Genomic DNA, 25,539 nt, shown 5'->3' with positions numbered 1-25,539 from the left:
AAATTGCTCTCTCCAGGCCTAGTGCCCAGGGTAAAGGTCTTAATATGTATCCTGCTCCCACATTCTCCTTTTCTTCTCTCTACTAGTGGACATCACTCCCCAAAAGCTCTGGGCAAGAACTAAAGACAGGAGAGGGTAGGAGAGCATATTCAAAGACCTGTTTTTCGACTTAAAAAACATTTTTTTGAGGGACACCTGGGTGGCTCAGTCGATTAAGCTGTTGCCTTCAGCTCAGGTCATGATCCTGGGGTCCTGGGATCGAGTCCCGCATCAAGCTCCTTGCTCAGCAGGAAGCCTGCTTCTCTCTCTGACTCTGCCTGCTTGTGCTCTCTCTCTCTCTCTCTTTCTGAGAAATAAATAAATAAATAAAATCTTTTAAAAAAAAAAGTTCGTTTGAAATTCTGATCTAAGTTATATGCCTAAAAAATTCATTACCTCTGTTTTAGTCATACAAGAGCCTTACAAGGAAAAGATCTTCCCAAGCATCTAAAAGGCCACCACTTAACAGTCTTGGTTGCAAAAATTTCAGATTTTCCTCATGAGTGTAAAGTTTAAACGTTCAAATTTGCAAAAGAGAAGCAAATGGGAATAAAGACATTCACAGCAAGCTATTTCATAACCACAAGTTATCATTTACACATCAAATACATACAGCATTGAGACCAAATGTACAGAATTTCCACATTTATATACAGTAATCAACATAGTGCACAATTCAAATCTATCTTACAATCAAGTGTACAAGTTTAAATATGGCTTTATAAACTACTAACAATAACTGTGCTAACGTAACTTATAGGTCCAGAAACACTCGAAAGCCACCTCCACATTGAGGCCCTTGTTCAGCAAGATGCCATCACTGTGTTCGCAAAACAGATGGTGCAGGTTCAATGCTTCTAGGCCGCGTCCACCCATCAGCCCCCAAACAGCTGAAATGTGGGTTTGAATGAGACCAACCTCAGTCCTTCCTCAGTCCTTCCTGCCTCAGGTATCTGGAAATAAATCCGTGCATCTTCTACACATTTGGAGACGTGGGGTTATAAACAAATATAAGAGAGATACATAGTCAGCGAGACGATGATTACCAGGAATTATCGGAACATGCTTTTCAGATGGGTACCGAAATTCTCAAGCAATACATCCCACATTTGCATAATTTGTTTTTCTTCCCCTCTTTTCTTATTTTGCTTAAATCCATGGACTGTGAAACCTTCCAGAAATTTTCGAAACATTCTAGATCAAGTGGTCCCAAAACCAGAATTAAAAATAGCTCATGTAAAGGGGTCATCCCTTTGCTATTCTCTTCCCCAACCAAAAATGCCCATTTTCAGTAAAAATAAATACACACATACATCCATTCCTTGACCTACGATCATGCCTATTTTACATACGCTTTGCCACAAATGTTACGCACACATTCCTGAATCAATTGCAGCCTTCTAGGCGCTAGCCCTAAATACACCTTGCCCTGCTCCCTAAACTCTATTGAGTACAGGAGAGTAGTCTTTGAAACGTTCTATGTTTGCCATGGTTTTTAATGTATGTATCAGTACAGCAGTGTGAGAAGTGTGTGTGTGTGTTTACAAATAAATATACCAAAGGGCAAGTTCAGAAAGTTTTACTGTGGGGTGGATGAGCACAAAGGTTTGGAGACCGCTACCTCAATGCGGATGATTTGGGGTGTCTCCCTCTAAAATACATCTATAAAACAAATATACATTACTTTGTACATTTTTTATTTATAAAATGGAAACCATATGCCACAAACCCTTTTGAGAAACTAGAAGGAAATTCCAGAGTCAAAGGAACGGGGGGGGCAGTGCTCTGCTCTCAGCTGCCCCCCAACTTCCCAGACTTGGCTTCAGGTGGGACAATCCCGGAGCTTGAGCGTATAAATTAAGACAAAGATCAATGCTACTTCAGTGCTCCCTGAACCAGTCTTTTGTATACCCACAAACAATCCTTCCCTACAAATTGCTTGTGTTTTTGATTTATGAGCCTGGATTTTGTACTGTGGTACTAATGCCACCACTGAGACAACTTTTGATGTGCCTGACACATTCTAACACAGCCATGCCACATGGCTGCCTGAAGTCGTTGCATCTGTCACCCTTTCCTCCTCTCCTCCCACTCCACGAAATCCCAATACCACCAAGTGAAGAATTCGGACCCTCCTCCTCCCCACCATGACCGCCATCACTGCCGTGCGAGGCGTCAGACACTCCGCGGGATGCGCATCTCTGGGGAAAACACATGTTTACAAGAAGCATGATCCCGTGAGACGGATTACTTGAGGTAATCGTTTTGACAGGAGGAACAAAACATGTCACCCCGGCGGAAGCAGAGATTCCTCAAAAATTTGAGCACTGTTTTTAATCTTATTGCTGCAAGAGAATTCAGGTACGATTTGCTTAAAGTAAAAATACAATCATTTGGACGTGGGTTGTGCATGAATAAGCCAAATGGGATCTCTTATGGAGAGAGAGAAGCAAATAGGGCACAACGCTTCCAGTTCTGAACAACTGTTAGAGGGAAGAGTCCACATTGCTCTTCTGTTCTGTTTTGTCTAAGAGGAGGGAGACGGTAAATATCCAAAGAATTTCTCTTTCCTAGCCCTCCACTGAACAACTGCATTCTCTCTGCTATCTGTTTAGCCACAGCTAATTAACATGGCAATTCAGGAGCTGAATCCTATTGTTTTTAAAGCCATAGGTAATTTTTAGAAAGTACTAAAGAAAGGAAAAGGTTTAACTATCATTGATAAATGAGTTGCTCTATTTCAACCACAAAGTAAAAAAAAAAAAAAAAAAAAAAAAAGTGCTTGCAAGGGTAGGGGCAGGGGAGAGGGGAATTAGTCATATTTAGCAATACTACTTTTTATAAAATTAGCCATTGTCATAAATATATATTGCTCTGCTACTAGTGGATTGCTTCAAAATATTTAAAGCTGCAGTCAGGAACAACAACAATTTTTAAAAATCCAAGAAGGCCATCAAGTTCATTGCTGACATTATTTAATTACATAAGAACACTAAAGTCTCTACCAATCTCTTATTCTAGGTAACTTGTTTCTCCCACTAAAATGATCACAAGTGTTGGTGCTGGCTAGACCACATTCATAAGTTAGTTCATTATTGCAATGGGCCCCTCCATTTATCTAAAAGTTTTACAATTTGGGGCAATAATCTTCTTGAAATTTGAGCATCCCTCCTCATCATAATCTAGCCAGCAACAGAAGTTTCAGAAAGCCTTGTTCTGGGGACAAGTCCCCCACCTTAGCAAGAGCCAGAATGCTTGAGGGTGTCACATTGTCAGCCCCAAGAGAGCTGAGTCACTTTCCTTTAAGCGATTTTTCAATTTCCTCTGTAACGGTCACTCAAGACCAAGGCTGATACGTTACTCATTCCAGTTATCTTATCCTGAAGGTTAAGGAACCTTAAATAATTTTCAGACATTCTGTAAAGTCGGGGACTAAAAACCCAAGTTTCTGGTAAGGAATTCCAATGAAGAAAACATTCACGATGTGTTTGCATTTACTCCCGGCACTGGCGAGAGCGCTCCAGTCATGCGGGACCTTCCGTCCCACCCACCAAGGGGATCCTCTCAAACTTTGCCAAGCTTCATCCAGACCACTGGAAGCAACTGAATAAAGGTCAAGCACTCCACAATCATACATAATGGATGGCTGAACTTATTAAGGATGGGTTGCCGGAGTTCAGCGTTCAGACTTGGAAGTATTTGTCCTCAAATGTACTTTCATCGGTTCTTGTTCAACTTACACAGCCCTGCACATACAGAAGAGCAACGAATCTTGGATGATAGGAGCAATAAAAATCACTTCACCCTGTAAAAAAAGAAAAAGACGACGACAGCGACACAGAAGAACCTGAGTAGTTACCTATCAACAAAGGCACCATCCTTTTATTGAATATACACTCAACAATTATCCTATGAATGAATGGATGGATGGATGGATGAATACAGGAAAATGTGCTTGTGCCGACCTTTTCCTATAAGGAAAAATCCAGCCTCTTCTCTCCTACCTGACGCCCCCCGCTGGTCAGCCTACCCATGCAGAAGTGGTGGGCTTGAGAGCTGAGAGGAAGCTCACAGGGCCCTGAATTAATTCGGATAAACCAACTTTTTGGATGGTTTAAGGACAAGTGACAAAAACAATAACAATAAAGCCTTGTCAGTTTCAGAATGCCAAATCTGTCAAAACAAAGCTATTTTCTCAATGACTGCAAGACACCTCTTCTCCTTTCCTTCCCTGTCACTCAACACACATAGCATGAATAGTAAGAAATTCTCTTGCATGCACGTCCCATACCAATTTTTCTCCTCTCTGAATAGGTCAAAGGCAACTAATCATGGGAACTTTTAAACGCTCTTTATACAGAAGGTTTCTTCAACTGGAGTCCGTGAGCGCCTAAGGAATCCGTGGATGATTTCAGGTCTCTAAATCTGCACTTCTACGTAAAATTTTGTGTATTTTCATATATGTATTTTTCTGGTAATAAGGCAGAGGGCTTTTATAGGATTCTCAGTGGCATCTCTGAGGTCAATTGAAAACCACTGCTTTTGAGCACGTGGCCTGCTTTTGGGTATACCTTTCCCATGCAGCCATCAGGGAAGGAGATGATGAATGCTGTGTTTCTAGAGGAAGGGGAGATTATAATGAGCTGGGAAGTCTTCTTGCAGAACTGAGGAAGCTGGGCCTTAAGAGGTGGGCATGAGTTGGGCCAGAGGACAGAAAGGGCAGGTGTTTCAGGAGAGAGGCTAGCATAAGCAGAGACAGAGGAGGGAAATGAGGTATGTCTAAGTTATGGCAACCAAACCAACCTGGATGCACTGGATCGCTCACACGGAGGAGCCCTGGGAGACACCCCAGGGAAGGAGAAGAAGGAAGAGGGGAAGATATCAGGGCCCAGGGAGCAGCCCTCACCCTGAGGCAATATGGCACACCCTCAGGGCCAGAGCTTTTTAAAAAAATTAGTGGTGATGGGTAGAATGGATCAGGGAAGTGACCAAGCATTTAGAAGAGGCTACCACAGAAGTCTAAGGAAAAGAGGATGACCTAACATGAGGTGCCATGTCTGTTCTGTTCCCCACTCCATAGCCAGGGTGGATCCCAGGGCCAGGCCCAGGGTAGGTGCTCAGTAAACACACAGTCAGTGAGCATATGGGCTTGCATTCTTAAAAGATAAATAACAAAGAATAAGGAGTCTTGGCTACTTGCTATTATTCGCACAGCCTAGCAGTACCTTGCAGAGTAAACCCTAACGGAAGATCGCTTGGGTTGGCCTGGACCGGACTGAATGGACATGGAGGACAAGAGCGGAAGACTCTAAGCACTCTTGGAGAGAGACTGGGGACATGCTGGCTCCATGGGCACAGAGCGATTTCTCAGGGGACGTGGGTTTTCAAAGGAAACCAAGTCAAAATGGTGTCATGGCAAGAACCATCTAAGGCCGGGCAAAAGACTTCGGTTCGGGTCCTGCCCTGCAAATGAACGTACGTGTGATGCAGGGCCAATAACAACCTCAAAGGCTCTCTTGTAAGGGGCTTCCTACAACCAACCCATGGCCCAGCCATACACTGCTTAATTCTACACTTTCTCCCAAATAATCTAGACAAGACCCATGAAGCTAAAATCCCTAGCTCTTCCTTTCCTTGAACACTCCTTCAGGAATCCTATCCCAATACCTAATACCACAGCATATACAGGCAGGGTTCACTGGAGCATCAGACTGTAGTCGTGATTCAAGTCCAAGTCTATGGTCAGTCATCTGGGTAGCCCTTGGCCTCAGGAGCATCACTGTTCACAATTCGTTACGTTACAACAACAAAATGGCAAACTCTGAAGATACGGTTTACCTCTGCAGAAATTTATGTTGCCCTTATATCTACTCTGACATATGCAGATACTGTTGCTGCTCCTCAATCCTGATGAGTGGGGATGAGGGGCAAAGGGAGAGGGAGAGAGGGGAGAAATTTTGGGGGGTAAAAAAAAGAACAGGTGGCTAGCGCGGGTCTTCTGCCCAACCTAGAACGTCTGTTAACATTGAAGATCACACTTTCCTTAAGTTACTTTCCAGGAAAAAACAAAACAAAAACACAACTTGAACAAGTAAGCCAGATAACCAAAATGTCCCCTAATTTCTTGTTACTTTTTCTTGTAAGTAGCACCTGTTCACCATAGTGGAGAACACTTCAGATCTGGGGAACTTACGAATGAAAGATAAAATCAAAATTAAAAAGATAAAATTAAAGCCCTCCCAAGAAAGCCTACCCACGTCATCCAAACCACACCGAGTCTGTCTTGGTTATTTTGTTCCCATAACCCACACTGGAAAGGTCAAACCTGGGGATATAATTCCAGGGTTCCAAATTGAGTTACACCTACAAAATGTTTGGCTACCCAGTCATGAGCTGTCGGGCTAGTACCCAAGACTCCAAGTGGTAACGTCCATTCAAGCCCCTGAGAGGCACCCAGATAGAATGACAATGAACATTGTCTCTCCATGTACTTGCTCTCCAAGCAATGCACGATAAAAAAAAAAGCAACAAAAAATGCAACTCTACACAATCATAGCTTAATCATTCTCAAAGTAAAGATACAACACACCTGGTGTGATAAAGTAAGAATAAATCATAGGCAAAATTCCAAACACAACTCTCTCCAGCTAAGAGTGGGGACAAGGCAACTCGGTCCTTGCACGATGGGTCAACAACAGTCCATCTGTTTGTCGAATTTGCATTTTCAAGCCCAGAGTTTCCCTAGTCACACGGAACTACCACCGGCTGGCCTTGGAACACACTCATTAGAGACAGAAGCGGACAGTCCTCCCAAGTGACCCTGGAGATGAAACACGATCCTCCATTCATAGCTTCTCCACCACATTTTCATTAGGCACCAAACAGTCCTCTCCAAGATGAATGGTTTTAATAAGATACTAACAACCGGGTTTCCTGTGCAGTAAGAATGTCCAACTCAGGGCATCTCCTACACGGTTGCTTCAATGGTAAACAGCCTCAGCAACTCTCCCCCTTGACCTCTCAGTGGAATCCACAGCATATTAGGATTTTTTTTTGCAAAAGCCATATTCAAAGAGTCTTTGTCAAGCAAAGAACATGAACATGTCCCAGCACATGTTGCTGTCTTTAAAGCAGTGTCTCTTGAGCCCCTCAACGCATAACCATCGCCCCGTGAGCCCGCTGTCATCAGAAGCAAAGCAGTTCTGGTTGCAGATGTGAATCTGAACACTGACTCTCCTGCTCAAATCCACGACCATTACCCCAGCATCTTCACCCCCTATTTCACTGGAAAATATTGTAAGTCACCAAAAATAATGTCTTCAGAGACAGAGGGCCTTAGCAAATACAGTAACCCCAAGGGTCCCTGTGCTCCACGGGGAAGGAGAGGGAGCGCAGGGATGCTATGGGAAATCCTTAAGAAACATTAACATTTGTCCCCGGCATTGCCTTCCTCTCGCAGGGCAATGGCTGAGAACACCGGAGAAGCTGCATTAGGAAAACTGCATAGAGTGTACACTGCACCAAGTGCTTTGATGCCAGCGCCGTGGTTCTCTTCACACTTCATCACTTCAGCACATCTCACAAGGTCCGTTTTCAAAAAAGACATTACAAGCTGGCAAGCATCTGCTTAGAAAAATCAGCCAAATCCTTTCCCCTCCACTTCCGTGAAATCCATCATGTTCCTGAGCTTTACTCCCTTCAGATAAACCAAACACGGGCAACTTAACGCTCGGGAGTCGACAAAGGACAACCCTCCAGCGTGCGTTCAGGCAACGAAAGAAAGACTTCTGCAGACACACAGAACTGAAGACTGTTTGCCGCTGTTGATGAGCTGGGAGGGCATGTTCAAGGTTCTCTCCGCCCAAGAGTTCGATTCAAGCAAGATCACAGGAAAGAACGAGGTCCGAGTCCTAGCTGTGCCTCTGCGCGTGTTTCGTCCGCTCGGCTCTGGCGAGGGACTGTGGCTGCTGCTGGCCGGACGCGGAATTCCTTTGCCCTCGAATCTCCGCACGTCGGAAGCACAATCGAGAAGAAAAGGTGTTTACGTCGCAGCTCTTCCAAGAGGTTTAAAGCGCCGAATGTTACCCCATGAATCCTCACAACACCCCTGTGAGGTAGGTAGGTGGAGAGAAGTGTTATCCCCACCTTACAGGTGGGGGAAATGAGGCACACGAGAATTAAGGGACTTGCCCGAAATCACACAGCTGGTCACTGGCAGGACTGAGAAGAAAACTTATACTGATTAGCACCTAGCACAGTGCTTTGCACGTAGTAGGTGTTCACGAAATATCTAGGGATTTTATTTGAATTATCTCAACATACAATATACACACATAAAATACAAGCAGCCACCATAGAACCCTCGTCTCCTACATGTCTCCTGATGACTTCTCGGGTTACTTCGAACCCACGTGAAGCAAGGAAGGGCGCTCGAGAGTCCGTCTCACAGCTAAGCCCTCGGGCTGAAGGGGATCTACGGAATTGGGATCCACAGATGACCTGTTCTTGCCCCTGATCTGCCACAGGATGTTAGTTTTCTAATGAAAACAAAAATGGATTTCAGGAACCATGCTGACTTTTTTTTTTTTTTTTTTGCCTGTTTTAAATGGAGCCATCTTAATGGTTCTGTGTTTCATTTGTACAAAAAGAAATAAGGCTGCTATAGTCCAGTTAGCTTGTGAGAAGTGTGCCAAGCACGAATATCTCCTCCCCGCTGAGCTGGATTTCCACCTGGGAAATGGACCCCCCAGGGAGCGGCAGCTCGGGCAGAAGACGGTCAGCGAGGCTGAACGTCACTTGCACTGTTCGTGGTCTGTGTAGTCATCCATGTCCACGTCGGAATCAAAGAGCGAGTGTCCAGTGAAATCCGTGTCTGGGGTTCTGGAAAAACTGTTCTCTGCTCCCTCATCTTCAAAGGTCTCTGTCCTTGAGTAAAAGCTGAAATCCAGCAAGGGCGTGTGGGTTTTGCTGCCTTCGCTGCTCTCCTCAGACTCGTAGATGGTGTTGTCGTCATCGTGGTGCCACTCGGGCCAGAATTTCCTCCTTATCCTCTCACAGTACATGGCCAGGTTGATCAGTTCACCTGTTGGGGGGGAAAGAGGTAAGGAAAGTCAGGGTTAATTCTCAAAGGCAGCAGTCTACCAGTTAGCCACTTGGCCTGGGGAATTCATTGGGGAAGAATATGGTGGGGGAGACAGTCACAATGTTTTTCCACAGAGGGACCATCGGATATTTAGGTTTTCATGCGTGTAAGAAGAAAGGTAAGCAGGAAAAGTCAAATTCGTGAGTGGGCTGAGTACGATTAAGGAGGGAGTCCTGTGCTCGCTTCGGCAGCACATATACTAAAAAAAAGGAGGGAGTCCTATGGTGGGTAGTTTATCCAAAGTGGCAGCTAAATGACCCTCATTTGGCCGTGTCAAGCATTTTATTTTTTTATGTTTGGTTATCAAGAGAACTGGTGCTTTGACTGGTTCTTATTTGAATTAAAATATAGCCCATGGAAATACACCAACTGTTAGTTGGGTTAAGTCAGCCAGAAATAATCATTCGTTCCGCAAATATTTGCAGTGTTATTAAGGACTGCGTACTATGCCACATAGTTGGAAAAAGTTATGTTAAGATGTAAATAATCCTAAATAAAATGGATAACTCAGAATTCTCTGTGGATGAGTGAACCCACAGGCACATTTAGTAAAACAGGTTTTTAAATATTTTTTTTAAATAAAATGGAACAGCTATGCCCATAATTAAGTTCCCACTCAGTCACTGGGATATTTCTTTTCATGTGAATCAAAGGAGCACTTTTGTTAAGTCACTAAAATTGTCCAAGCGCTCGTCTGAAACACAACACAGAACAGGACATTCATTTCCTAATTCCCTATGAAAAAAGGCGAGGGTGAGTTTTTGCCTTTGATCCACCAGATGGCAGCATTGCTTACAAACACACAATTTGTCGCTATCCCTCTCTGGATTTCCTAGCCCTAAGAATATTCTTAGGGATATTGGATATTGGATGTTTGTTTTTTAAAAGTTATATAAACATCTCATTATACAGGTAATCCAATGTTTCACTGCTGAAATTAGAAAATAATGGATACACCAAAAATAAAAGAATTACCAATAATCACAACTGTAATAACATTTTTGTTTATGTTCTTCCAGAAATGTATAGACATATATATGCTTACATATATTTATACTTGCTATTTAAGCATTTACTATATATTCTGTTTCTTATGCTACTTTTACCTCCTTAAGAACCTGTAGTAAAGAACTTTCAATTTCACGCTATTAACTGATGACTGCACAGTAGCTCATTATTCAGATGTACCATTGTTTATTTTGTTTTTACCATACCCCCTTTATGGCCATATAGGTTGTTTCTGTATTAATGGGTCTATTGATTATAGCCTTCAACTACTCTATTTTCTATCAAAGAAGATAATAGATTCTCATTTTGGAAAGTGAGAACGCTGTATATAAAAACGGTATAAATAGATAAGGGAGAAAACATAAGGCTCCTATAATCTCATCAATCCCAGGTCATCACAATGAACATTTTGGTGGAATTTATTTCAGCATATTTCCTATTTATTTGTCATTATTACCACTTCCCGTTACTTTGCGTGACATCATTATACACATTTTCCAACGGAAATTTTTCAAAACTTGATGGCTCTGCTTCAGTAAGCACGCTGCCTATAAAACATGAAGAAGCGATTCCCCTACTCCATGAGCCCTACAAACTGGTGGGTTGATATCGCTTCCAGGGCACTATTTTCAGTTGCCTCAGGTCATAACAGCTCCCCCCATACTAAGAGTCCATTCTGACTGCCCCCTACTCAAGGAATTTGCATACACGCCCAGGAGCCAGAGCCAAGGAGCCACCATCAGTGCTCCCTGAAAAGACGCAGACAAACCCTCCCCTTAGATTCTCCCTCAGGGAAGCAGTCAGAAAACACCTCCCGGGGTACTGCTGCCAGTCGCAGCTAACCAAGACTTGGACAAAGCTGTGGAGGCCCCAGCAAGGTTTGGCCAGCGGGATGGGGGGTGGGGGGCAGGCCTTGGAGTGGGAGGAAGTGATCAAAGATGGACTATGGTCACTTCACAGTGAGGTCTGGAGAGAGCTGTGTTTGCCTCAATCAAGACCATTCGCTCCGAGCTGTTTAGCAAGCAGCTGGAAAGTCAGAATCTATTCACGGTATCCACAGGATCTACACCATATATGGTTCTAGGCGCTTCTCCTGTGGCTGTTTTTTCTACAGCCTGTTGCTTCACTTTTCTTCCAGGAGGGCTGCCCTGCCTTTGTCCTGTGTGACACGAATTCCCCTTCAGCATGCAATAATAAAAGTTAATAAAAATAATAACAGCAAACATGCATATAGTCCCTACTGTGTACCAGACACTGGTTTGAAGGACTTTACTCATCTGTTGAATTAGTATTTGCAATAATCCTACGAAGCAGAAACTATTATTATCCCCATCTGTCATGGGAACACGGAAGCAACAAAGAGGTTAATTAACTTGCCTAAGGTCACATAGCTAGAAAGCTGCAAAGCCAGGATGCCAACACCCAGTCTCCAGACTCCGTGCCCTTCACCACAAATCTATTCTCTCCCCCCAACACAAACAGCCTGGTTTGGGAATTAATAGATTCACACCCCCTGTCCCAGAAGCTTTTTCTGTAATTCTTCCTGGGGTCTTAAGAATTATGAGGGGACGGGTACTGCCCCTCAAAGATAATGAGTTGTCAAGAAGTGATCATTCCATAATGGAGTCCAGAAAGGGATTGCTTTTGATAAGCAAAAACTGGAAGCCCACATACCCATCCTCAAATCCCACCACTGATCAAAAACAGTGGGATGAAGAATGAAATGCTACGGCTGAGTTCGACCCCCATCTGACTTCGCCGATCCCTTCTGTCCCTGGATTCTCCAGCAGCTGACCCACTCGCCATGCTACCGGACAAAAGAAAAGAAAAAAGTTGGCAGTAGAAATTGTGTGTGTGTGTGTGTGTGTGAGAGAGAGAGAGAGAGAGAGACGCCTGTGTTAATAGAAATGCCTACACTGAAGGTGTGAACCTTGTGAAATAATAGAAAAACTGCATTTTTTTCAAAGTGTACCTAATAATGAGATAACAAGGTCACACCAAAAAAAATGGTAAAAATTAAAGTCTGATAACCTCCAACGTGGAGGGTGAGGCATTGTAACTACATGTCTGGTGGAATTATAAATTTCTATAACCTTTTTTTGGATAGTAATCCAGTGCCATCTGTTGAAATGTTAACTGTACCTATCTGTTGGCCCAGAACTCCACTTCTATGTCTCTATTATACTAAGATAAAAACCCTGGTACGTAAAGATGTATGTATATGCATGTCAACAGCATTGTGTCAGTAAAAAATAAGGAAGAAAAGAAAGATGAAAATGACGTGAATGTCTATCAATAGGGATTGATAGAATAAATTGTGGTGCATCAATTCTATATATTTTGTAGTTGTTAAAAAGGTATGACATTCTATTAAATGAAAAGAGCAAGTTATAAAAGTAATGTATAGAATGCAATCCCATTGTTTAAAAATAGTTTTAAAAAAACCCAAAACTATTATATACATGTATGTAAACTTGCACATGAAAAAGAAAGGCAGAAAAAGATTCATTCCAAATTCTTAATATTGATTATTCCATGGGGGGGATATTAGACATGGATAAGGGGAAGTCATAAATCTTTTAAAATATTCCTATTAATCCAAGTTATTTTGACAATCATTGTATTTTTAAATCTAAAGTTCCGATAAGGTACATTAGTGCAGTACTAATGAGTGACTGGTGATATGCTCGGGCGGCTTGAGAGGCCATTTATCAGAAAGCCAAATGGTCCTCGACCCCGAGGTCACTCCCAAAAAGAATTTAAGAGCTTTTCTCTTAGAGGTCCTCCAAATGGAAATATTCCCCAATGCTCTTTGAAAAAAAGTGACTAATTTTATTTATTTATTTATTTAGCATCACTGCAATTTCTCTAATGTTCAAAAACATTTTGGGGTGCCTGGGTGGCTCAGTGGGTTAAAACCTCTGCCTTCGGCTCAGGTCGTGATCCCAGAGTGCTGGGATGGAGCCCCGCATCGGGTTCTCTGCTCAGCAGAAAGCATGCTTCCCCATCTCTCTCTCTCTCTGCCTGCCTCTCTGCCTACTTGTGATCTTTATCTGTCAAATAAATAAATAAAATCTTTTAAAAAAATGTTTTGTACAATTTGACACCGAAAACGTTGTCTACCAGCCCCAGAACCCAGGACTCTGTTTCTCCCAGCTGCCAACTGTGTGCGGCAGGAATGAGAGTGAGGGAGAAGTGCGGGGTGGGGGTGGGGGGGAGACGGCCAGCAGGTCCCAGCAGCACCTGTCCAGCCCTCAGGCATTAACCAGCAAGTATTTGGAAAACATGGGGCTGGCACCCCCACACGCTTATTACAGGCATTTCCTCGGCACCCCCCACTACTGCAGACCTGTGTGAAGGGCTGACCTCACAAAGAGCCCCTGCTTGCTCTCTTTGGCATTCTGTCACCGGGCAGGGAGGGCACGGAGCATATCCTCTTCAGAAAAGTTTGAAATAAATTTGAATGGTGTGACGAAGACACCACCTTCCCCTCAACTCCTTGAAGCTAAAGGGGAGGGGCACCTGGGTGGCTTAGCAGTTAAGCACCTGCCTTTGGCTCAGGTCATGATCCCAGGGTCCTCGGATCAAGCCCCGCACTGGGCTCCCAGGTCGGTGAGCCTGCTTCTCCCTCTCCCTCTGCCTGCTGCTCCCCTTACCTGTGTTTTCTCTCTCTTTCTGTCAAATAAATAAATAAAATCTTAAAAAAAAAAAACAGAAAGCAATTTAGCTATACAGACCAAGAGCTTAGACCTTTTGAGATAGAAATTCCTCAACTAGAAATTTGGCTTAAGGAAATAACCAGAGATAAGCAAGAATATATTTTTATACAATATTCACTAGAGAATATTAGTTTAAAAATTATGTGAAACAAGAACAAGTCCAGAAAGAGAAGATTAATCACATCGATTACAATGTAGCCAGGGCATAGGATATTATCTAACTACTACATATGTTGCTTTAAAGCATATTTAACAACAAGGGAAATGGCCATGATACATAGTTAATTAAAACTACAGGTTTATAAGTGTATCAACATCATGATCCCAATTTTTCTAAAATATACATATACATGTACTTGATGAAAGATGAGGACACCAACCACAATATTAACAGTAGTTCTCTGTAAGTGACGGGGGCACAAGATCTATTTTTTAATTTTTCTATCTTTTCTCAATTTTCTCCAGCAAGGAAATATTTCACATATCTACATCTATAATATACAAACACATACTAAGTATATTTTAAGAACGGCTTAATATTCAAAGTCTGTCCTCTTACTCCCTTAAATTAAGGAAAATTTCTCAATATTTTCGATGGTTCTGCTACACTATGTGGCTAGATACTGTAACTAATATCTAGGACCAAAAGCGAATATTATACACACACACCCACACTCACACATGTGGCAAGGCCAACAGTGCTTTGGATGTTCCAAAGCTAAGGCAGAAAACTGCCTGATCCAAGCTTTGATGCTCCTAGATTTGCGCCAGTTCAAAAGCATACAGGTGCTTCGTTGTTCCTGCTTCCCCTTCCTCTTGTTACTTCTTGGGCAAGTCTCCACCATAGAAAGAGCAAAGGTGGAGGAAGAAGTAGAAACCAAAGTAGTGGCTTGCCTTAGCTGCTGCCATCAGAAGGTTTGGAAGGCCATGCAACCAATGACCAAAATGGGATTTAGAGACCCTCTGTGGACTTTAACGATTCGTGCTACTCCCGGTTCCCAGGGAGAGCTGGAAGCTTCTAACTTGTTTAAGAACCAAAGTACACACAGCTACGTGCCAAAGTCCCTCACACATGGTGGTGTCAGATTCTCCCAAGTGTGTGGATCTTGGGTGAAACTCAAAATTGATCCTCCAAAAAGGCTGACCCATTTCTTTAAAAAGGACACTAAATGTCTCGAGTCCTTCCAGGAAGTAAAAGTGAAAAGGGACAAGTCATAAATAATTTAACAAAAGAGGTTTCATTCCTGCAAGGAGATTCTATAGAATTTGATAGTTCTAGTCATAATGGATAATACCCAAATGCTTCTGACTAATAACAGATGACGTCAGCTGGGTGTGTTCATGCACGTGGGCGTGTGTGTACAACTGACTGTGTATGGGGTATGTGTGTATAGAAGTATGTAAGTAGATGTGGCACTTGTTGTGTACTTGTTGGTGAGTAAGAGCGGTGGCAGGAAATAGGAAGTAACAGGAATAGAGTGTAGATATACAACATGAACTAAAGGGAACCAATATATCTTAGATGATTAAAATGAAGAGAAACTATTTTAAATGCTACAAACATCACCAATAAGGTAACATATTTGATTTAGGTAACTTCCAACGCATTGCAAGACAAGGAACATCTCTGTGCTGATTACATAGGAAATTAAATATCAGTCCATACTATCCCTAGCCTCACCCAGCCGAAGTTCCGGAAGATCTTCAGTCAATGCCTGCTCTATTCCAACCAAGTCTGGTAATGTATCTGGAGACATCCTCACCAATGGGAGGATCTGGAGAATGACTTCTCCTGTCCTTTACCTGGCCTGAGCTTCTGGGCATGCACATGAATCACACACACACACACACACACACACAGCTACAGCCTTCCCCAACCTTCCTATACACCCACCTGTGGCCACCACACGTGAGTGTTCACCTGCCTCAGTTTCTTGTCTGATTCTGCCTTGCTTGGTTCTGACCATCCATCCAGCAACATTAAAAACATGCTCTACACTATTCACTGGTGATCTCATCTACATCCCCAGCCTTCTCACCGGGGGCATAAATACCTTGGTCAACTCTGTCACTCCCCTTCCCAAACCCAAATACTGAACTTTGATCCCTGTATCAGCAGCCCCCAGGTACCTGCTCAGGTACTTCTTCAAATTGGAGATGACTCAGGGCACCCGGGTGGCTCATTCAGTTTAAGTATCTGCCTTCAGCTCAGGGCATGATCCCAGAGTCCTGGGATAGAGCCCTGCATCAGGCTCCCTGCTCAGCGGGGAGTCTGCTTCTCCCTCTCCCTCTGCCCTTCCTTCCCACTCCTGCTCCTGCTCTCTCTCTCTCTCTCTCAAATAGGTAAAATCTTTAAAAAAAAAAAAAAAATTGGAGAGGACTCCAAACAGTTCCCATTCACGAGAGGAAGCCTCTCCCAGAGGCCCAGCTTTCATGTGCATCCCACCTGTTCAGTCTGCCCCCCACCCCCTACACACACAGACACCAAGATCTGGTCCCTTGATACCAGCCCACGTTGAGCTTACTGTCCCTGCCCCTCGCCAACATGAATTCAACTCTTGGCTTACCACCCCCACACATATATTCATTCATCCCCTAGGTCTGGTCCCAATCATCCCCACTTCTACCCACCGCCCTCCCCAGTCCGTAATGTAACTGTGGCAGGTCTTATGGCCAAAATATACAACAATTACTACTACTAATAATAATAATAACATTTTATATAGTATCACACTGTAAAACATATGCGGACATTTCCCCTGTTTTTCATAATCTTGAACTTCCTCGCTCTACTGCTCTCAATGTATGATCTACAGATACCCACTGGAACAGGAGGGAAGAATGTTTTGAACTCAAATGATGTAGAAACATATGTACCTATACCTACATGTGAAATATGTAACACCAGTTCAGACTCAAAAACAGCATCGAGATGGGCGGTGAGTCCATCAGCCCCAGCCCACCACGTTTACCGCCGTACTACGTAGAACGGGAAGTGGTGAGGCTTGGCACCAATGTACCACGGAAATTAAGGAAGACCAACAAAATAAGGGCACGAGGTGGAATCCCAGCCCTGTTATCAACAAGTGTTAAGTCCACTGTGTAAGGAGCTGGTGTAATACACTGTACAGTTTGCATCAACTTTGTTGAGAACATGGTCTAGGAAAGATGGCAGGTGAAAGTCTGGCCTTCCTTCAACCCCTACACATCCTGAGCATAATAAACTGACCCGGGGCACCTGGGTGGCTCAGTCATTAAGTGTCTGCCTTTGGCTCAGGTAATGATCCCAGGATCCTGGGATCGAGCCCCATATCAGGTTCCCTGCTCAGCAGGAAGCCTGCTTCTCCCTCACCTACTCCCCCTGTTTGTGTTCCCTCTCTCGCTGTCTCTCTCTCTCTCTCTCTCTCTCTCTGTCAATAAATAAATAGAACCTTTAAAAGTAACAATAATAATAAAAAATTAAATAAACTGACCCCAGCCCTGGACACCAGAGCCTGGTGTCTCCAAAAAGCACAGTCAAGTTCACAGGCATAGACCTAGAATTCTCCATTGTGTTACCCGTACCCTTCACCCCACAGCAATTCCTAAAGCCTGAAGAGGTTTGTAGGGCTTGCCTTTGATCAGCCGCTCAGGTCTTGTCCCAGGTAAGGTCCACATTGCCTGTGCCAAGTGTCCAAAGACAGTGGCGTCCAGAGTAGAAAGCTTGGGCCCCATGATGTACTTCTTGTCACCTGCAGCAGACAGAGCAGAGAGGTCACTGGGCTGGTCTGCACCCACGTGGTCACCGTGGCATTCAGTGCACTCGAATTATAGGTTCATTTAACTCTTGTCAAAAGCTTTGCAGAGTCAAAATGCACGTACCCCCTTTTCCTTTAAAAAAAAAAAAAGAAGAAGAAGAAGAAGAAGCAAAAATGAAACAAATTAATTCTGTGATGGACCAATCCATACAGTAGCAAAACAGGGAAGTAACTGGGAACATATCAAGAAAAGCACATAAGGGAGGAAGGCTCATGGGGAAAGGGAGATCTGATCACCCACAGACCTCTGGAGGTACCTCCTTGTCTCAAACTCAAGGAACTAAAACGTGAGATGCTTGAAAATGCCTGGAAATATGCTTAACCCATCTCAAAGGTAACCCACAACCAGCACACCAACGTCAGCACTTATTTTATTAAATTAATACATGTCCTCAGAAGAACTCAAGAAGCCTGGGCTGCACGGCAAGGTTTTCCATGCTGTTCCACGGTCTTGGCAATGCTCTCAGCACTGAGCCCCAGCTCCCATGAGAAGGACTACAGAAAGAAAAACTATGGAATTACAGGCCCAGCCCTGAGATCGGGCTCACACACAGCGATGTGTCACACCCCTGCTCCCATCTCTCCTTTTCCATCGCTGCTGAGCCAGCTCAGTCTTCATCACCTGGACCATCTCCTCCGACCTGTTACAATTGTTCCAGGTCGTCTGCAGAGCCACTGACAGGCGCTGTAGCAAACGAAGGCAACACAGGCAGAACTGGATTCACCTCATTCACATCTTGGCAGCACCGTGATTCACTGTGGGAGCCTGCTCGGTACTGGCCCTCTCAGAGCCTCAGTTTGCCTATCTGGAAAATGGGGATGGTATCAACGCTCATTGTCTAGGGCTATTGTCAAGATGAAAGGCATCATGCACGAGGAGCACTTAGCACCCTAAGTCCTCTTTTCACCACGTCTCTCCCCTTCACAAACACCATCAATGGGCTATGAAATGGGTTATGAAAGAAAGTCCAAACTTGGAATTCAAGGCTCATTAGGCTCTGCCTCCAACCCAGGTTCCGGTTTTCTCTGCCGCTCCTCCCTCCCTCTAGCAAACCTGGGCAACGCTGCCCATTCCCCAGCACACTTCATGCTTCCTAAGGATGCATCTTTGCCCACGCTGTGCCCACCCCTGTTCCTGCCCCCCACAACCTGTATGCGCTCCCCACGTCTCTCCATCTGGTAAATTCTATCCATGCTTCAAGGTCCAGCACGAGCCTCCTTCCAAAGCTTCCTCTGTCTATTCTATCTGGTGCTAACAGGAGTCTTCAGTGCAGCCAGCCCTGTGTTCAAATGCTGCGGTTACACATAAACCTTGTAAGGCCTTTTATACCTACTAACCTTAATTTCTTGAGCCATAAAATGGGAGGAACTGCTGGTTGTTTAGGCGAATAAGGGAGATGACTGGAGGTGAGCACACAGCAGAGACGTCTCGCCTCTTCTCACCCACTCTCTCGAGTGACATTTCTTCCATACTGTGCTACGTGCTGCTTGGTTTTTGCTTGTTTGTTTGTGCATTTTATCTTTCCAACTAAATGGTAAGTTTTGGGGGAGTGAGAATAATTTCTTATTTTTATTAAACAGATGCTAATGCAATGTTTACTACATACCAGGCATGGTTCTAAATGCTGCACCCATTTCACTGTTTTTGAGGGGCACGCTGATAAAATTAAGTATCTGATGCCTGCATATAAATGAGCTAGAAGGAGAAATGGCTGGAGTTGGGAATGAGAGTTAACAGACCGACACAGTATGATACAAGCATATGGAAATGTATCAGATCAACATTTGTTCCCCTTAAACTTACATAATGTTTTATGTCAATTATATCCAATTTTAAAAATAAGTTGAAAACAACAAAAAAATAACAAATGGAGCTGGAGATAATCTTTAAAAAGATCACTTCTACTCTATATTCCACAGGGATAAAGGAATACCCCACAATATCGTGAACCTAACCAAACTGTCCATTCCGGTGAGGACAAGCAAATGGTCCACCCTTGACAAAAGTAACAAAGCAAACCCAGGTAAATCATCTGTTCTCAAGAGTGTCAGTTATTTTCCTGGGGCACCTGGATGGCTCAGTTGTTTGCGTCCGCCCCTGGTTTCAGGTCAGGTCATAGTCTCAAGGTCGTGAGACTGAGCCCCACCTTGGGCTCTGTGAGCAGAATCTGTTCAAGAGTCTCTCTCTGGGGCACCTGGGTGGCTCAGTCCGTTAAGCATCTGCCTTTGGCTCGGGCCATGATCCCAAGGTCCTTGAATTGAGCCCCGAGTCAGGCTCCCTGCTCATCAGGGAGTCTGCTTCTCCCTCTCCCTCAGCCCCTCTCCCGCCTTGGGCACCTGCACACATGCTCACTCTCTCTAATAAATAAAATCTTTAAAAAAAATTTTTCTCTCTCCCGTCTCCCTCCCTGTCAGCCCATCAGCCCACCACTCTCTACTCTCTCTCTCTCTAAAAAAAATAAAATCCTAAATTTAAAAAAAAAGTGTCAATTATTGCTTAATGCACCCTGCTGGCTCCATGCCCTGGCCTTAGTGCTGGTATTAGTGATGCAGGTTGGCCAAGGGACCCTGACCCTGAGCTCTCATGCCTCCCTGCGTGGGCAAGAGGGGCGTGCCCACCAGTGATCCGATAGGATGGTGCCAGGGCTCAGCCCAGTCGAGGCCCAAATGTTCGGAAGCCACAGCACAGAAGCCATGAGACCGTTGGAGGCACAACTGTGAAAAGGACCACACACTGTTCAGAGAGAAGAAAAACAAGACAGAGGACAGCTGCAGGGGCTTCCTGCTCAAAAGAAAAAAGAAAAAAAAAATGTTGCTCTCCTTAATTTGATTTTAAAAAAGAGAGAGAGAAAGAGGGATTGTCTAAGGAAAATGCCAGAATGAAGTGTGTAAATCGAGAGCTGTTGTAGAACCCAAAGACTTTGGAGGCAAGAGGGAAAAAAAATATATGGATAAAACAGAACAAAACAAAAACTTGGGAACCTAAAAATAGAGCACCCGGGACCCTGATAAAAAAAAAATTAATTAAAAAATGTAATAATTTGGGGACACCTGGGTGGCTCACTGGATTAAGCATTTGTCTTCAGCTCAGGTCATGATCCCAGGGTCTTGGGATGAGTTCTCCATCGGGCTCCCTTAAGCCTCTGTCTTTGGCTCAGGTCATGACCTCAGGGTCCTGGGATCAAGCCCCGCATCGAGATCTCTGCTTGGCGGGGAGCCTGCTTCTCTCTCTCTCTGCCTACTTGTGATCTCTCTCTCTGTTAAATAAATAAATAAAATGTTTAAAAGAAAAAAAAAAAAGGGAATCTGCTTCTCCCTCTGCCCTTCTCCCTGCCTGTGCTCTCTCTCTCTCTGACAAATGAATAAAATCTTAAAAAAAAAAAAGTTTTAATCATTTGAATACATACATCAACTATGCATACAGTATCTAACCTGAACTTCCCATTTGGCATCAGAACATTAACATCGAAAAGTCATGGATTTAGTTAGTAACAGAACTGGACTAAGAAGGCTGGCTCCCAGGTCTTCAGACCTCCGGCCGCAGGCTCCTTGTTCTGTGTAAAAGGGCCCCACAGGTCATCATCTCAGAGGTTAACCCCCCCTGGAGGGTTGAGCTGTAATCATTTACCAAAAACACTGCTTTAGAGAGGGAGAAGTACAGAAAACAGGAAAAAAAGAAAGAAAAGAAGTCTAGGGCTTTTTAAAGGTGTTTCCAAAAAAACTGATAGAATTTAGCATTTGTGGAAAATGTTGAATGGTAAAATCAAAGTCACACACACACCAGTAATAAATTTTAAAAATATCAAAATATTTTTTAAATTTATTAAATTTTAAAAGTTTACTGTTATTGTAAAAATGTACTGTTACTGAAAAGTGCTCAAGTACCAAATGGCAGAAAGCTCTTTAAAAACTTGATCTTGAAAGGATTTTACACTTACAGAAAAGCTACAAAAATAACAGAGCTCCTGTGTACCCCTCAGCCGGCTTCGGCCAATATCAATATCTTAGACTACCACAGTCCAAGCATCAAAACTAAGAAATTAACATTAACACACTATTAACTGCACTATAGACTCCATTCACATTTTATTCATTTTTCAATAATACCCTTTTGTGTTGCGAGAGCCAGTCTAGGATCCCACACTGCTTGTAGGTGTCCTTACTCTCTCCGCCAATCTGCAAACGCCCCAGTCTCTCCTTGTCTTGCATAACCCTGAGACTTATAAAGAATACTGGCCAGTTATTTTGTACAATGTTCATCAATCTGAGTTCGCCTACGGTTTTTCATGATTAGATCAGGTCACGTATTTTTGCCAAGAATCCCATGGAAGTCCTAATGTCACCTTCTGTGATGGCTACTTTTATGTGTCCATGTGACTGGGTCATGGAGTGCTTATTTGGCCAAACATAATTCTGGGTGTTTTTGTGAGGGTGTTTTGGATGAGGTTAACATTTAAGTGGCAGACTGAGTATCGCAGATTACCCTCTCTGGTGTGGGTGGGCCTCATCCAATCAGTTGAAGGCCTTTTAAAAAACGGGGGGGGGGAGGGGATCGCGGTGGTGCTGACTCTCCCCAGGAAGAATTCCTAAGAATTCTCCTAAGGGAGAAATCCTTCTGCATTCAAAAGGGAACATGGGAGGGCACCTGGGTGGCTCAGTGGGTTAAAGCCTCTGCCTTTGGCTCAGGTCATGGTCCAGGGTCCTGGGATCGAGCCCTGCATCGGGCTCTCTGCTCAGCAGGAAGCCTGCTTCCTCCTCTCTCTCTCTCTCTCTCTCTCTCTCTCTCTGCCAGCCTCTCCACGTACTTGAGATCTGTCTGTCAAATAAATAAATAAAATCTTTAAAAAAAAAAAAGGGGGGGGGAACATAGGGTTTTTCCTGCCTTTGGACTCAGGCGGAAACATGGGCTCTTCCTGGTGCTGAGCCTGCAGGCCTTTGGATTGGAACCACACCCTCCACTCTCCTGGGTCTCCAGCATGGGGTCACCCTGAAGACCTTGAGACAGGTCCCCTTCTATAACCTTCTTACAAATTTTTATACTAAATATACATATCCCAAATATATATGTATATATTTACATACATCCTACTGGTCTGTTTCTCCGAAGAAACCTGACCAATATACCTCCTCAGGGCCTCCTATCAGAAGGACCATAATGTCCATGTGTCTTATCACGGTGATGTCAACCTTGAATATGTGGTGAAGGTGGTACCTGTGAGGTTTCCTCACTGCACCGGTACTACTTTTCCTTTGCAACTAATAATCCTGGATGAGATCTTTTGAAACTGTATGAATACCATGTTTCCCTGCAAAGTCTGGCCCACTGATTTCAGCATCCACTAGGGGATGTTTTCTGAAACAATTATTATTATGTTTGCCTCGTCAGGATTTTCTATTTTTCTCACTCCTTCTACATTTATTGATTAGAAATCTACTACTCCCTGCATCCCCCATTTACTAATGTATTCAATTATTTATTTATGTAAGTATGTGTTCATCAATACTTATTTTATTCTATGGCTTATAATCCAGTACTTTCATTATATATTTTATCGCTCAAATTGTTCTAGCTTTGGCCTTTTGGACACTGGCAGGAAGTCATTTTAAGAAGGAAATTGAATTTAGATTTGACTCTGCTTAGAGACAAAGAGGCCGAGCTAAGGTCTCTCAAGACTGCAACACTCCCAGCTTTCACCAAGTGGGTCCAGATCTTGCGGCCAGACGTTGCAAAAACAAAACACTAAGGGCATTTCTGAAGGGCACTGAAAGAACAGGCTTGGGGGACAAGGCAACTCAAGCTTCCTTTTCAGTAGGTAAACTATCCCCGCTGGCTTCTATAGGAAGGGACAGAAGCAGCTGAGAGAAACCTGAGTCCCTGTGACTCCTTGCCAGCCTCCAGGTTGGGAGTGAGGACCAGAACACTGGTGAGCAGAAATGAAGGTTGAAAATATCAGAAACCCTAGAAGGTGAGGGATATCAGGCTCCCTGAGAGATTCTCCCCCAGAGACCAGTCTCCACGTGCCTAGAAGACCTCCATGAGGGTGCAGAGCCCTCCTGACTGTGAGAGCAAGCCCACGTCACAGGAGAGTGTGGAGTACATCCAGCCAATGAAGGCAAGGTGACTTCGGGTGTCCAGGGTGATTTCACAGGACTCCATGCCTGGATCTTCAATGGCCATTAGGGAGCAGAGACCAGTGACGACATGCAAGGACAGTGACCAAACAGTCAGGGGAGAGGGGTCATGCAGACGCGCCCACGGCAGGGGCAATTAGAGTTGGCCGCACAGAGGGTAGGTGATACTAGCTAGTCCTCAGTATTCCTAGAATCTGATCCTACCTCTCTTGGGTGGTCTGGGCAGCTCTTCTCCATGGCAAAAGCCATGATGCAGATGCAGTAACCATTGGGGACCCCAAAGATGACCACAAATTGGGTGGGGAGCGTGAAGTCAAGAATAACAAAAATGTTCTGGAGCCCTAAAGGATATTTGCTCTTTGTACCTCAGACTTGAGCTGTGATTGGATTTTATAAGATCACTGGTCAAAATCTTTTTAAGTGACCCCATTCATCCAAGGTTGCTTATCCTGACCTCCAAGCCTGAGTCAGCTCTTGCCACACTATCTTCCACTTCTCCTGTCATAGACAGCAACACAGGGTTGACCAGGAGACACCAGGACACAACAAAGATGAGAGTATATGGAAGAGGACAGAGCACGTTGGCCAGCTTCCTCCCCATCACCAAGGACAGCCTGAGGGGATGGGTAGGACATGATGGGGAAGAGTGAATATGGAGAGCAGAGCCACACAGTTGTCCAGGGAGAACTAAGTCAACATGGAGTCTGAGAACGGTCAGAATCGAAGCCTGAAGATTCAGACCAAACTGAGAGAACAAGCTGTAGAGTTGAAGCAAACGAGGCTTGGTGAGCAGGGGAACCAAGGGAAGAGGAGAAAAAAAGAGCGCAATCATGGGTCTTACAAGTCTCACTTAGAGGGCGGGACCACGTAACAACGCAACTAAGAAAGTGCTCCTGGTTCTAGGCTTTTTCCTGCTCCCTCTCCTCGGGGAGGATGCGTGAGAGCTGACAGCTGTTAACTCCCCCCAGTCCCAGGCAGAAGGAGCCAAGGTGTGACTAGCGTGAATGGTCTACTTCCGTCACGCATGCTGGGGGCTCATCCCATCCTCCCCTCCACCCCTGCATCAAATAATTTCCTCTTAGCCAACCTAAACCTTCCCGTCAGACTCAGTTCAGGTCGTCTGTCCTCCAGTCTGCGAAGACCACGCGCATGGTCCTGGCGCAGAAGTCCCTCCCACTGGGCACTCGTCCGCTAAACCCCAGAGGCACGGCCGCTCAGAGCAAGGCTGCTCAGAGAACAGTCTGAGCCCCTCGGCATCACTGACTCTCAAGTCCCATCTACTGAATGAGAATGTCTGGGAGTGGGACTGGAAAATCTGTGTTTTAACAAGTTTTCAGGTCAGTGAAAACCACCTTGGAGAGCCTGCAGTTCTGGGGCCATATTTCAGGCAGCAGTTTCAGGTGCAATTTTATCATCTATGTTAATTAACTAGAATTTAAATGAAAACTTGGGAAAAAAAATTTTTAAATAGCACTGTTCTAAGTGATTCTTATCGTGCCGGAGTTTGAGAAGTACTTGTCTGGACTAGATCAGTGAGTGGTCTTGAACTCGAGCATGCCTCATAATCACCTGGAGGCCTTTTTAGAAACACGGAATGACGCCACCACCCCCCACCTGGAATTTCTGATTCGGCAGGTGTGACTCAAGAATGCATTTCTACAGGGTGCCTGCATGGCTCAATCGGTTAAGCATCCAACTCCTC

At 44.2% G+C, this 25,539-nt stretch overlaps 1 protein-coding gene across 3 annotated transcripts in view; it reads right to left on the bottom strand.

Annotated features, from left to right (window-relative positions):
- Window positions 1-669: 669 nt before the first annotated feature.
- Window positions 670-25,539, bottom strand: part of FAXC (failed axon connections homolog, metaxin like GST domain containing) — a 76,443-nt gene continuing 51,573 nt past the window's right edge. For 2 of the 3 annotated variants that reach the window (XM_044245239.1, XM_044245226.1), the window contains 2 exons: window positions 17,523-17,639; window positions 670-9,121 (listed from right to left, as the gene is read on the bottom strand). In XM_044245239.1, the coding sequence (XP_044101174.1) occupies window positions 8,832-9,121; window positions 17,523-17,639 (407 nt within the window). In that variant the 3' untranslated portion in view covers window positions 670-8,831. The remainder of the gene's footprint in view (window positions 9,122-17,522; window positions 17,640-25,539) is intronic. The other variant, XR_006384199.1, reaches the window with a different exon arrangement.

This window comes from Neovison vison, chromosome 1 (assembly GCF_020171115.1).
Source record: "Neovison vison isolate M4711 chromosome 1, ASM_NN_V1, whole genome shotgun sequence".
Classification (NCBI taxonomy): domain Eukaryota; kingdom Metazoa; phylum Chordata; class Mammalia; order Carnivora; family Mustelidae; genus Neogale; species Neogale vison.
This window is presented reverse-complemented; position numbering and strand designations above follow the sequence as displayed.